The sequence below is a fragment of the Kogia breviceps genome, chromosome 5 (assembly GCF_026419965.1).
Source record: "Kogia breviceps isolate mKogBre1 chromosome 5, mKogBre1 haplotype 1, whole genome shotgun sequence".
NCBI classification, from domain to species: domain Eukaryota; kingdom Metazoa; phylum Chordata; class Mammalia; order Artiodactyla; family Physeteridae; genus Kogia; species Kogia breviceps.
In genome coordinates this window covers 142,008,276-142,023,064 of record NC_081314.1, presented here as the reverse complement: position 1 = coordinate 142,023,064, position 14,789 = coordinate 142,008,276, and the positions used below count along the sequence as shown (strand labels likewise).

Sequence of the window (14,789 nt, the reverse complement as noted above, 5' to 3'; positions counted from 1 at the left end):
CTAGAGCCCGTGCTCCACAACAAGAGAAGCCACTGCAACGAGAAGCCCACGCGCCGCAACAAAGCGTAACCCCTGCTCGCCGCAACTAGAGAAAGCCCGCGTGCAATGAACACCCAACACGGCCAAAAATAAACAAATTTTTTTTTAAAAAGTACATATTCTTTAACTCAATAAATTCAAGTTCTAGGAACTGGACCTAAGGCAATAAATCATACATGAACACAAGGACTACCAGAGTAACGTTCACTTAAACATTGTTATGAACTAATTAGCAACAATGGGGAATAGTTAACTGATTTGTAAAATACTAATTACTCATTAAAAATGATGTTATAAAAGAGTATTGATGGAAAAATGTTTAAATTTTAAAAGAAGACTAGAAAAAGTAAGTAAAATGTGACCCCATTTTGTTTCTTCAATACTGTTTGAAGGAGCCACATGTACATAAGGTATAACAGGCAAAATTATATAAACTAAAAAAAATACAGTGATATTCTGATTATTTGGATTACTGCTGATTTTTATTTTCTTCTTTACAGAAGTTCTATTTGAACTTGAATTATTTTTAATTAAAAATATACAAACTTGGGCTTCCCTGGTAGCACAGTAGTTAAGAATCTGCCTGCCAATGCAGGGGACACAGGTTCGAGCCCCAGTCCGGGAAGGTCCCACGTGCCACTGAGCAACTAAGCCCACGTGCCACAACTACTGAAGCCGGCGCACCTAGAGGCCGTGCTCTGCAACAAGAGAAGCCACCGCGATGAGAAGCCCACGCACCAAAACGAAGAGTAGCCCCTGCTTGCCACAACCAGAGAAAAGCCCGCGCGCAGCAACGAAGACCCGATGCAGCCAAAAATAAAAAAGTTAATTAATTAATTACACACACAAACTGGACTGTGGTGGTAATAGCTGCACAACTGCATAAATTCACTCAAAACTCAAACTTACTCCGAAGATGAATTTTATGATATGTAATTTGTCTCAGAGAATATTTACACACACAAATACACACATACTTTACTTCTATAAAAAGTGAGGGATAGGAAAAAAGTCCTTGCCCTCAAAGAGAGAAAACAATTACATTTTGTGTTTTATTGAGTGGGGAAGAGGGAAAACTAAAGTATTTCAGATCTCTTTCGACAATAAATTTTCATTGTAACAAAATCTTTTTCTACTAGATTCATGTAAAAATGGATGTTAGATAATCATGTCAAGTATATCACTATGAAAAAACAAAATGTTATTAGCTTTTCAGGTAACTTGGTTCCCAGAAAAAACCTTTTATCCCTATTACATTTTTTTCCTATCTACCCTGCTCCTGCAAATAAATCCCTTCTGAATAATTCCAATAAGGAGGGGAAAAATTCAGCATTAATTCCAATGCCTAATAAATAAAACAGTCTTTCAACACAAATTTTAAATTATGTAAATGAGATGCATTTGAATTAACTGAAAGTCTGATAAAATTTGAGACATTAAACATATAATTTGAGAAGACAGGCCAAATTCTCAAATAAAGGGGAAAGTTAAGAAAATACAAACCCTAAATATTCATTAATAGTATGAGAATAATAATAATTAAAATAGAGCACATCTATCAGGCATGTGCTATGTATGTGCTCAGCACTACACTGTAAGGTTTTATTACCATTATTATGCCTCCTATTCCCCATATGAAGAAAGTGAGATTTGGAACTTTGTATTTTGTTCTCATGGTTACCCAAATCCCTTCTATTTTCCTTTCTTTTCACTATGTGTCTAGGGGTGAAGGAGTATGACCTACTGTTTCCCCTACTTAGAATACCACTGAAACTTAATTAGTAACTTTCCCCCCTCTCCTCCCTCTTCTCCAATTTGAAGTGATATTCTTTTATTTCCCATTAGTAACAATGAAGCAATCAGAAACTTTATTCTACCTTTTTTGTTGTTGTTTGTACTGTATCTTCATTGCAGAGAATCTAGCCATTACATATTAAACTCACTCATAAGCATCCTTTAAGTTCCACAAGTACCTATTTAAAGCTCCCTTATATCAATGTCCCTGCAATCTCTCTGGCTGCCAAAGTTTAGTCTCTGGAAGATTCCTTAAGAAGTGCTCAAAGAAAGAACAGCCTCCAAATTCATACTCACGTTCATAATATTTTCTCTGCTGTCTTTATACTTCAGTCAATTCAGCTAGGTATAAAACTCGTAGCTCTTATCTCCTTTCCTTGTGAATATGAGATGTTACTCCATTGCTTCCAGAATAAAGCATTGCTATCAAAATCAGATAATCTGATATTCTTCCTTTAAAGACTTGGGTCTTTACCTAGATACCCCAAAGAATTTTATTTAAAGTCCAATAATGTTTAAAGAATATGTCTTCATGTTGGTCGTTTCTGTATCGATTTATCCAAGTATACAACATACCCTTTCCAAATGTAGTGGCAACACTTTTTTTTTTTAATTTCAGGAAATTTACTTGAGTTATTATTATTAGAATTTATTAAGTTTCATTGCTTTGGTTCCTCTTCAGAGACTCTTATTATTTGTATGTTGAAACTTCTTTGCCTCTCTTTAGTAAATGTCACTTTCTCTAGAATGCTTCTTTATTTTTAATTCTTTTTTGTCAAATTTTTTTTCTCCTATTTATCTTCTGTTTCTCTGAAGAAATTTTCTACTGTTTTTTCACTCTTGTGTAACTTCTAGTTTAGACTTCATTTTTTAAATGATTTTTTCTTTTATTTCTCTTTCCTTCATTATCACCACATTTCTAAGATTTCCTTATTCAGATTTATGTTGCTCTTCCATATTTGTACCATTTCCTAAATTTCTCTGAGCTCATTTAGAAACATTAGATTACATTTTTTATCTGTTTCATTTACATTTCTTTCTAGTAGTATGCTTTCACTGTCTGCAGAAATATTATTCTCTCCTTTTTCCTTTCTTCTTACAAAAGCTCTATAGGGAATCTGACTGTGATCCGAGTCAGCTGCTCTATTTCATGTAAAATAAAAAACGTTTAGGAAACTGGAGTAGCTTTTCCGGTTTCAATAAGAGTCCTCTTCTGTTTTCATGAAGAGGAAATGAAGGACACTGAAATATAGTTTCATGAATGAGGTCTCTTATACTTTCACCTTCTCCCTACTTTATACGTCCTTTTTTCCCTTTTCCCCACTGTCTTCATCCTCCTAAATTTGGATTCGATTACCAGCAGCGTCTCCTTAGTGCAGGACTTTGACCAGGAAGGGAACTTCAACTGGTAAGTTTTGAAAATTCATAGGGACCAGATGGATCTAACCCACAGAATTCACTGTGGGCCCCTGGTACCCTGAGAACTCAAAAACATCTCTTAATTTTAGCTTCTGTTCTCCAACTTGCTTGCCACACTTTCCAGGGACTTTTTGTGAGCTAGCCTGGGAACGGTTCTCCTGTTCTCAGGTCCATCAGATTCCTGCTGCTCCCTTCTGCATCTTTCTGTACAAATGCTGACACCATGCAGGTCTTGTAGTTATTGAAGATTTGTCCCCACCTACTTCTATTAGGGTTTGTAGTGATACTGTTCACACCTAGTCTTATAGAAAGTGTCCGTGAATTTTTGGTTTTGCTGTGCTCGTTACTCTGTCTTTAGGGAAAACTGCGAAGATTCAAAAAACTATACCCTGCTGTCATCTTCCCAGAACTCAAACATTCTTTTGGAGGTACATTTAGTAAGTCCCTAAAATCTAAAATAATGAATATGAATCTATTTGCTTTCGCCTAGGTCTTGAATAAAGGCACTAGGGTCTAAGAAATTCACCTTTACAACATGGCTAACCTCAGGTTTCCCACCATCTTCTCTATAAATATCATATGTTCTCTTATGAGATACATATATGATGTAATCATTATTAATTGCTTTCACTTAGAAATCAGAAACTTAATAAAAATATGAAACATAAAAGGATAAGGAAATAGAAAATAATGCAGAACTCTTAAGACCATTTGAAGAAATTTATTAAAGCAGACATTCAGAGTAAGATATTTTTAGGCATTAGTAGAACGACAAAAAGTGGGTTTTTTCTAAGTGTTCATTGAGCACTTTCTATGTCACAGGAACCCTGTGAGACACACACAGGAAACACAAACAGGATAAGACTTTGAGAATCAGACTAGCTGGGACCAAAAACTGGTCAGCCATAAAAGCATTAAATACAACCATTTGCTAGAAAGAATCCTGGGAGGAGAATATTTACTGAACTATATTAGTTTTGTCACTTTATACATTTCTGAAGCAACTGAACTTTTTTCTCCATTGAGTACACACTATCACTTTTATATTTTCTAAAACAGAAGATTCTTCTTTTTGCCAGCTGAATCAGAAACTTATTTTTAATTATAATACTCAATGCTCACAAATGTATATTAAAAGACCAACATTCATCTAATGCTAGTGAGTATAAACTGGTACACATTACCAAACACCTTTCTAAAAGGCTGTATGAAGGGCCTTAAAATTTTCCAAGCCCTATGACCTAACACGCTCCTAGGAATAAATTACAAGGAAATAATTTAACATACAATCAAACACTCATGCACAGATGTCAGTACTTTTTAAAAAAAGTGAAAAGGAAAAGTTAAAAAAGAAAATGTCTAATAAGAGAGAAACCTAACTTAACTGGGACATGAGCATACAAAGAACTGGTTTCAACTCAGCATACTTTAAAATAAATTTCTAAAATAATTCACCTGCAAAAAGTTATAGTTCTGAATGCTCTGAATTTGCTCCCAAGTTCAAAGGAACAGCAGATCACTATAGCTAGTAAGTTTTTGATGACACAGGGAAATGTTCACAATATAATGCTAGGCAATAAAAAATATAAACAATATAAAAAAGATTCTACCCAGGCACACCAACCTGAACAGATGCTCAGATCATCTTAATTAATCAAAAATGGCATTGCATGGGCTTCCCTGGTGGCGCAGTGGTTGAGAGTCCACCTGACGATGCAGGGGACGCGGGTTCGTGCCCCGGTCCGGGAAGATCCCACATACCGCGGAGCAGCTGGGCCCGTGAGCCATGGCCGCTGAGCCTGCGCGTCTGGAGCCTGTGCTCCGCAACGGGAGAGGCCACAACAGTGAGAGGTCCGTGTACCGCAAAAAAAAAAAAAAAATGGCATTGCAAACAAAATACTAGAAGGGAAAGTGCCATAGTGCAATGGGCAGTAAAACTCTGGGTATGCTTCCTTCCACTTACCTATATTCTTATAAATTTCCAAATTTTTTCACTGATGCTGTATTACTTGGTAAATACAAGTATTTACCAATTTTTTCTTGGGAGAAAAAATTAAAATCTGAGAGCAGGGCTTCCCTGGTGGTGCAGTGGTTGAGAATCTGCCTGCCGATGCAGGGGACAAGGGTTCAAGCCCTGGTCTGGGAAGGTCCCACATGCCGCGGAGCAACTAGGCCCGTGAGCCACAACTACTGAGCCCGCATGTCTGGAGCCTGTGCTCCGCAAAAAGAGAGGCCGCGATAGTGAGAGGTCTGCTCACCGTGATGAAGAGTGGCCCCCGCTTGCCACAACCAGAGAAAGCCCTCGCACAGAAACGAAGACCCAACACAGCCAAAATACATAAATAAATTAATAAACTCCTACCCCCAACATCTTCTTTTAAGAAAAAAAAATCTGAGAGCAAAAATAAATCCACTAGATTTACCATTCACCAAAACCCATCAATTCATTGAATTATTAAGCACAAAATCAGATCACTCAGGGTTAAGAAATGAATGACAGCTAAAGGAGGGAAAACACTTACATAAAAAGACCAGATACACAGGACCACATGAAGAACAAGTCCAAAAGGAGGAAAATGGGCAATACACTCGCAACTGTCCAAATGTACATACCCTTATATTTCCCCCAGTGTACCCTGTACATAAATGGAATTACAGAAGTTGGTTTTATTTAAATATACAGATCTGATTTCTAATTGTTCTGTAATAGTATGCCATGCTCCTGTGACCACTGAGGTATACAAACTTTGCCCTACAAAACTCACATTTTAATCTAAAATTAAAACTCTGCCACATCAGATGGTTTTAAGCACTTAAATTCATAGAAGTATGGCAGACAATATGAACAAATGAGTGGAATTTATAAATTTCCGGGACTCCCCTGGTGGCACAGTGGTTAAGAATCCACCTGCCAATGCAGGTCACATGGCTTCGAGCCCTGGTCCGGGAAGATCCCACATGCTGCGGAGCAACTAAGCCCGCAACTACTGAGACTGCACTCTACAGCCCACGAGCCAAAACTACTGAGCCCACGTGCCACAACTGCTGAAGCCCACGCACCTAGAGCCCGCGCTCTGCAACAAAAGAAGCCACCGCAATGAGAAGCCCACGTGCCACAACAAAGAGTAGCCCCCGCTCGCCGCAACTAGAGAAACCCCGCGCGCAGCAACAAAAACCCAACGCAGCCAAATATAAATAAATAAAATAAATTTATATTAAAAAAAGAATTGATTTCAAAATAAACAAATTTCCAATGTTATTCATCCTCAAAGAGTTACAGCTGTATGTTCTAGAACTATTTCAAGTTTTAAAATGACTAGCCTATCACTATTGTTAAAAAACAATTTCAGTTGTTAAAGAAGCCCAACAAATAAAGAGAAGTATCAACTGCTTTATCCAACAGCTTTTCCCATTAATGTTCCCTTGGATGTTAACAGGTATAAATAAGAAATAAAAGGAAGGTGAGGTCCTTTTATCAAATAAACTGGAAAAATGAAAACGCCTTTATGTTAATGTCCACAGTGATCTCTGAGGCAGTGCATTTTCCGAATTTAATCTCCTAAGTGATTTCTACATTCTAAATAAACTGAATTTGGTTATCGCTTAATTCAAAGTGGTAAAAGGTAGCTCCTAGGTCCCCAAGATGACAGTGTGCGTGGGTAGAACGGTGTCACGCATCGCTAACAGGGGTAAATGGGAGAGGAGGGAGTATGTGCAGGAGAGACATGTAGGTGGCAGTTACATGAGTCTGGAGCTCAAAAGAGAAGACTGGGACACAAAGGTAGATTTTGACAACGTCGGCATGAAGGTATCAGGTGAAGCCATTACTGCAAATGCTATTAACCAGAGAGTGCTTTCTGTTTTTACTCTAGATGGCTTGAATTCAACAGACAAGTGTTTAAAATTTATCATAAACATCCACTGCAAAATTTGTTATGTATCTGCCCGCTTTTCCAATTGAAATGTGCTCCTATGCGCTCCTTGATTCTAAGTACAGGGATCCTTACGAGCAGAACACTATTACAGTACCTGGTACAAAGCAAATGTTAGCCAAATAAAATGTTTGGTCACAAATGATTTTTTTCCGAAAAATCAAAAAATAATCTAAAAAAATAATAATCATCATCATCTAATTTTACCTAACTTACATTCTAACTATATTTAAAAATATGCAAAAATACCCTCAAATTAAGTAAGTACAGGAAAACCTATATACACACGTACCAGAGATATACTGAAGTTTAACTTTGGCTTGCTGTTCAGTAAAAATCGATTAGTAAGCTGTGGCTTTTGAAAGTCAGTCAAAGCATACTTCAATGTCCTTTCTAGCATCCCTGAACCTGCACCTAAAATGAAATGGTATGAGAGAGTAAGGTACCATCACAGCTCACCAACATAAAGTCAGGACCATGAATGCCTGGGGAAACAATATTCACTTTCAAGTAGGCAAAAGCATTCTAGAAATAACTTTCAATGAAAAAACTCCTTATGAGCTTTTATGTGTTAAAATTCTATCCGTTGAAGAATAAATGTGTGCACGGTAAAACCAGAGCAAACTTCATTAATTAATGATGATTGTGAAAGCTGTTAATTTTACATTCAAAAACAATTATTAACTTTCAAACTGTTGAAAGGGAAATATGCCAACAGCTAATATGTATATTAGAGAGTCAGATCTTTCTTCTTGAGTTTTTTCCTTTATAAGCCAGTAAATGTTGGTAATTTTTAAAGACTATGAGGCTGAGTAAGAGACTAGATTATATCATAAACTAGTATTTGTAACTTTTTGTGTGTTCTAGCATTCATAAAATTAACTAGATAACCTTTATAAACTGGATTTGCTCTTTAGATATTTCATTTCATCCATAAGCCTCTCAAGAAAAAGAGTTATTTAGAAACTTCATATCTTGGGAAGGTAAACTAGAAATAAAATAGCAACTTTGCCACCTCAAAATTTCTTAAGGGAAAATCTCCAAAATCATTAATATTCATGGATAAATCTATGAGATACCCCCCAAATACTTTGTTCCTCTCGTGACCTTGGGTGAAAGTGAGCATCTACTGGTTCGGCCACCGTGCAGTACAGCGCCCGAGCGGCAAGCCGGGGGCTGACAGTGCTGAGCGACTGTTCTTGCACCAAAAGGTCAAACTTACAAAATCTGACAACAAAATTTTCATAAAATTCTATAATTTTTTCTGTAAATATTCCTATTTATTCCTCTATGACACTGACATTCAGCCTCAGCATCATGTTGCTCTTGTCAGCCACTCAGCCAGAATGTGTACATGGTATACCTCTAATATGTACAGGCAAATATACATGTGCACCCCTGAGAGACAGATTACAGAAATAATTACTCAAACACCTTTTACTCAAAAAAGAATTATCATCAGTTCTTTGAGTCCCTCATGAATGTAAAATATGATTTGATCGATAATTAAATTTAATATATATTCAAGCACATTTCTTCATACAAAATGGCACACCTGAGACATTATTTTTTAAAATCCCAAGCTGAAGTCAAAAAATGGTAATTTTTTTCTTTTTAGAAAACAAAGATCACGCAAATAAAAAGCAATCACAAAAACCTTAACACCTTCACCAATAACGTAATTAAGCATCTATCCAAGATTTATGTGGTTAATTCTTTTCCAGTTAAAGATCACACTTTCAAACAGTTTATAAATCAAATAAGTATCTCTGACCAGGTCTGCAAATATAAGCCAGTTGGTTCAACAAAATACCTCCTAATCGGCCTGATTTAAGAACATTTGAGTTTAAAAGTTAGTAACACTTCATCCATTAGCTACACTACATTTCCAAGAGCTCAAACACAGCCACAGATGGAACAGCCTCCATTCTTCCGTGTATAAGTTAAGATCACCTCAATTAATTATAAAGCAATCAAAAATATTCTTTCAAAAATGCCTTCTGTACTGCTTCTCCTGTATAAATACAAATGACAAAAGGATAAAAGGGAAGGAGAAAAGGAAGAAAGAAAGGAGAAAGAGAGGAATGAAGGAAGGGATGGAGAGGCAGGAAAGAAAAAACAAAATCCCAGACCATATTTTTTAAGGAATCATACATAATGGGTATAATATCCTTAACTGAATTGTCAGAGACTTAAGACACACTACTAACATCTACTCCCTATGCCTTTAAAAGATTTGCTCTCTTGTAACAGGGATCTGGGGGAACATGCATTCAACCATAAAGGTGAATATGTTATTTATTTTTAACAGAAATACTTCAATTCTCGCCAAAGTATTAACCAACACCCCTTTTGAAAAGGTCAAGTACTAGCAATCACTATGCTGTATTTGTATTAATACCACTATCTGTCACTGATTATCAAACCGATTCCCAAAGTCAAGTTTAATAAATATCCCAACTATCTTTGCATTTACTGATCTAAATAATTCTCCCCACAAATGCTGTTTATCAGAAAGCTCCCGCATTCAAAATATACCACCAGTTCCCACATTCTCTCAGACAGCCACAGTTTTACTGTATTTCAAAACTTGAGTCACCTGTATGCATCGTCTTCTTTCAAGTCTCATATCATCCTGATGGGGTGGGGGAAGGGAGGGAAGAGTCCAGCAGCAAAACTATAACACTGTGTGAAGAAAAACAGATTATGATAAGAGATAAGGATGCAAGACAATTACCCCTAATTGAGGAACATCTAATGTAAATACAATCCCCAAAACATAGAGATAAAATTACTGCAAATTCATTTCCTCACATTTATTTAAGCTTACTTGAAGATAATTTTCATTAATGAAAAGCAATTATATATAAAATATAAAATATTTCATTGTCAGGGAGAAAAACAGTTTTAAAATCTGACTACTACCAACAAAAATTTCACACATTTCTAGGGATGAAATAAACTGTCAATATTACACTATTCTATGTAATTTTATCCGAATAAAAAACATCTACATTTTGTAATCTACATCAATTCAACAAATCAGTAAATGTGAATTCACTTTTCACCGTGGGTTACTACAGAGGTAATGAAAGTTACTCTATAGGAACGATCACATGTCAATCTACCAATGTTACTGGTAAATTGAGTTCTGAGACTCTGCTCACCAATTTCTCCCCTAAGCCCACAAGCCCTCTTTTGCTCTCCAAGTGGCTTCTTGTACTTACTGTAATTTTTTCACTTTACTTCCTACTTATTACTTCCGCTGCTATTTTATGACTGGCCAGCAAATTCCATCACTGATGGGAAAGCAAAAGCAACCTCACAGCTATTGTCAACTGAGAGCACGTGATGACAGACAAGACAAAGACAAGCACAGGCTGAAACCTAACTTGTAAGTGAGTTTGGTCTAAAAATCTATTTTTCAAATTGATGCTGTGGAACTAAGTATTATTCCTAATGAAACAATGTTGCTTATGTTGGCCAAGTTCCCAGACTAGCCAAAAGACATCTATTGAACCCAAAAGATATTACACCAGCCATGGGCACTGGGGACCCTGCAGAAGAAACATAGAAACGTAACCAATTCTAGATCCTCTTTACCCGGACAAATTCTGAAGCAGGTTGTTTTCCTTTGCTAGCACTCTCTCAACTCCTAATGCCTGTAATTCCCTAAATTTCACATTAGGACATTCCAGTCATCCTGCTAATATAACAACAATGCTTTCCCCTAAGTACGTTCCTACGTTCCCGCCCAAAGCGCCTATTGCCTCAGCGTGGTTCATTTCAGGTGTGAGGTAGGAAGAAATCAACAGGGCTGAAATAATGCACCTTAGTATTTGCAGTTTTCAACGAGGATGCTAGCTAGTTAGCCCTTCAAATAAACCCCTAAATGGTAGAATTCTAACAGTGTTGCAAAATAATGTTAAAAACTACTGAGGTAGTTTGAGGAAAAACATTTTAATGCAAGTGGGTCATAATATGGATTTGACTCTATATTTATTGCCACCAAATACTGCTGCTTTTCACTTATTTCTGCTTCTACTTACTTTTGAACCCCAGAAGTTCTTTAAAAGTTCAAATTCTGTACTCCAAATAGCAGCAACTGAAAGAGCAGCTCAGGGAAGGGGTTTACATGTACGAATTACCTGTAAATTAGGAACTACCTGTGTCTGAAATCATTCCCTGGATTCCAGATTCCATTCCTGAAGAACCACTTTTCCAGCTCAGATGCTGCTGTGGTATCAAGGAAAACCCCAGGCATGTGACCAATCAGTACCCAACTTGGGGGAAAGGGGATATGGACAGATAAATGGATGAACATTAAAGTAGTGCATCAAAATAGTTTTATTTGCAAAAATAATACTTGAACCATCAAGGATTCAAGATTTTTACTTCAAAGACACAGTTTTCTAATAATTTTTCCCTCATAAATGGTCAGTCTTTACAATTCTAGCATAAACTATGGTAAAGGAAAATGTGAATGTTTAAATCTCTTGCCAAGAATTGGACATTTTCAAATCCTTCAGGCTCCTGATATCATATTCTTCACCTGTAAAATGTCACAATGGCTACCTGTATACGCTGCCAACTTCAATGGTTTCAACAGGAAAAGATGAGTGGGCCACTGGCACAATGGATAATGCATCTGACTCTGGATTATCAAAATGGCCTCACCCTAAAACTGACATCTTTTAGAAAAAAAATCAACCATTTAATCACGCTCATTTGAAAAGCAGCCTTTAGCAAAGGGTAAAGAATTTCCGTAAGTTACAAAATCTGCTGCTGACATATGCAGCAACTAAACCATCATACACTTAGAAATGATAAACCCCTCAAGTCTTGACCTTGGATTACTTTAAATAAAGATTCTAGTGATTATTTCCAATATATCCTTCAGGCTGGTCACTTTTCAAAAATAGATGTGAGTTTTAATGACAATAAGTAGGTAACAGCAAACAACAAATGTACTTTGCCAATTATAGATACAATTTTCTTTCTAAAGAAGCTTACAAATCCAGACAGGCATATTTTAATTTTTTCTGAGAAAAACCTACAGTGAATTTTTTATCTTTTCCCCCACAAATGGAACCATTCACAAATTATGGAGCAAAATTAGATGCCAACGAAAAGCATCTACTATCCTTACCACAGGAACCTCCCATAGTCCTCAAAATCTTTTACAGTGCTTTAGCTCACATTTTGCCCAAGGCAATACAATGGTCTACGAACAGTCTAGGAACTGAGCTTAAGTGGTTTTTTGAAGCTAAACTTACAAACCAATTTTTAGTTGTCTGAAAATCACTACATAAAATTAACCTACAGCACATCTGCAGGGATAACAGAATTTCAACAAGCTGAGTTTATGTGCATGGTATGCTCAGGAAGGTATCAGACTCGGTCTCTTTGTGTCTGTCTCTCCTTCCCAAGAGGGGTGGGGGAGACGAGAGGAGGGGAGAGAGGGTGGGAGGATATCGAGACACCTAATCAAAAGCACTGTCATGCTGAGGTTTATAAAATTACTACAAATCTGAAAAAAAACTAGACTGGCAAAACTATGATTGAAATGAATGCATTAGCATGATATGGCAAATCCACATTAACTCAAAAAGAGTTAATAAACTAAATGGCAGGTACTGATGTATTCTCTAATGACACAATGTTTTGTACTGAGGCAAATCTAAAAACTGTATCTAGTTTCTTTTTTCTTTAAATAATTTTATTTATTTATTTTTGGCTGTGATGGGCCTTTGTTGCTGTACGCGGGCTTTCTCTAGTTGCGGCAAGCTGGGGCTACTCTTCATTATGGTACGCGGGCTTCTCGTTGCAGTGGCTTCTCTTGTTATGGAGCCCAGGCTCTAGGCGTGCGGGCTTCAGTAGTTGTAGCACGCGGGCTCAGTAGTTGTGGCTCACGGGCTCTAGAGCGCAGGCTCAGTATTTGTGGTGCCCGGGCTTAGTTGCTCTGCAGCATGTGGGATCTTCCCGGACCTGAGCTCAAACCCATGTCTCCTGCACTGGCTGGCAGTTTCTTAACAACTGCACTAACAGGGAAGCCCTGTATCTAGTTCGAAAATAACTAAAGCAGTAGGGAAGTATTATAAGCAGCCGGTGAGTATACAGTTGTTTTTTTATGACCTTTTAATTTTACGTGTTATATCAATATATATTCTCATATATTCACAATTTTAAAAATTTAACCCACATGAAAAAATATAATGCACAATGAGATTTAAAAGGACAATTCTGATAGTTCAGAAGATGCCAATTAAGAATAAGCTACAAAAAAAATAAAATAAAATAAAAAGCTACAAAAAAGAAAACAAAGTTGAGAGAGTGGCATGGACTTGTATGTACTACCAAATGTAAAATAGATAGCTAGTGGGAAGCAGCTGCATAGCACAGGGAGATCAGCTCGGTACTTTGTGACCACCTAGAAGGGTGGGATGGGGGGTGGGATGGGAGGGTGGGATAGGGAGGGTGGGAGGGAGGGAGACGCAAGAGGGAGGAGGTATGGGTATATACTTGTATGTATAGCTGATTCACTTTGTTATAAAGCAGAAACTAACACACCATTGTAAAGCAATTATACTCCAATGAAGATGTTAAAAAAAATGAAAATGAATTTGAAAGACCTAAAATTTGATTCCATGGATCAAATTACAATGTGATTATCTTAAAATTATACTCTGTGACTACCTTTCCTTATAAACTTCTGCTCAATTACACTAACAGAGCAAGGAAGTGATAGAAGAAAATGTCTTTTTTTCAGATAATAATTTTAGAAATAGATTTTTTCAAGAATTATAATAGCCAAAGGAGTCATGGGGGAAATGTTTTGATACCTAACACACAAGGAAAATAAAAAATCTATAACTCTAATTCCCAATAAGATGATCAAATGGCATACACAGAAAAAGTCCTTTCACTAACTGGAGGTTTCAAGAGAAATCCTAAAAACCAAGAACACTTATGATTTCCCCCAGGATCCCTAGGAAATAGTCACAGTCTTAAAAAAAAAAAAAAAAGTAAAAAGCGTAAGATGATATCAAATCAAAATTATGAGTAAAATTGCAGGGAAAAAGACATTTGCTATACACCATCAGCTCAGACACTTCACAGACGTTGACACACACCCTACAAGTAGGCACTGTTATGTGGGGAAATCAAGGGTCAGAGATATTAACCCGCCTGGCCTAAGGGCACAGCTTGAGAACTCTGGTCCCACAACGAAGTTCACTACTTTCCACCACTCCAAGATGCCTCTCATTAGGGAACATTGAAATGGTTATGAGAAAATTGCAAACCTGCAAGAATCTAAGTGACTCAGTCTGATTTTAGACTCACCGCTCTTCTGCCTCAACCATACCAAACATGAAATAAAGCTCATAAGCAGTAAATTAATTTGTATAAAGTATTTCACTTTTGGGGAATGGAAAAGTAACTCTCCTGAAAAGTCAGCCTAACAGAGAAATTCTGATTATAGCATGTAACAACAGTTTGTTCTATATTCCCTTTAAAAAAAAAAATTAAGGAGACAAGCTGAAAAGAGTATAAAAACCAATAGCAAATAAGTTATTTTTGCACTAAAGCCTCAGGCAAGATAAA

At 36.8% G+C, this 14,789-nt stretch overlaps 1 protein-coding gene across 9 annotated transcripts in view; it reads right to left on the bottom strand.

Moving 5' to 3' along the window:
* DYRK1A (dual specificity tyrosine phosphorylation regulated kinase 1A) overlaps window positions 1-14,789 on the bottom strand; it is a 145,851-nt gene that overhangs the window by 84,675 nt on the left and 46,387 nt on the right. For 7 of the 9 annotated variants that reach the window (XM_067035080.1, XM_067035076.1, XM_067035072.1 and 4 more), the window contains one exon: window positions 9,784-9,869. The exons of 1 other annotated variant lie outside the window; for it this stretch is intronic. In XM_067035080.1, the coding sequence (XP_066891181.1) occupies window positions 9,784-9,793 (10 nt within the window). In that variant the 5' untranslated portion in view covers window positions 9,794-9,869. Of the gene's footprint in view, window positions 1-7,476; window positions 7,499-9,783; window positions 9,870-14,789 lie in introns of those variants that run through there. One more of the 9 variants, XM_067035081.1, reaches the window with a different exon arrangement.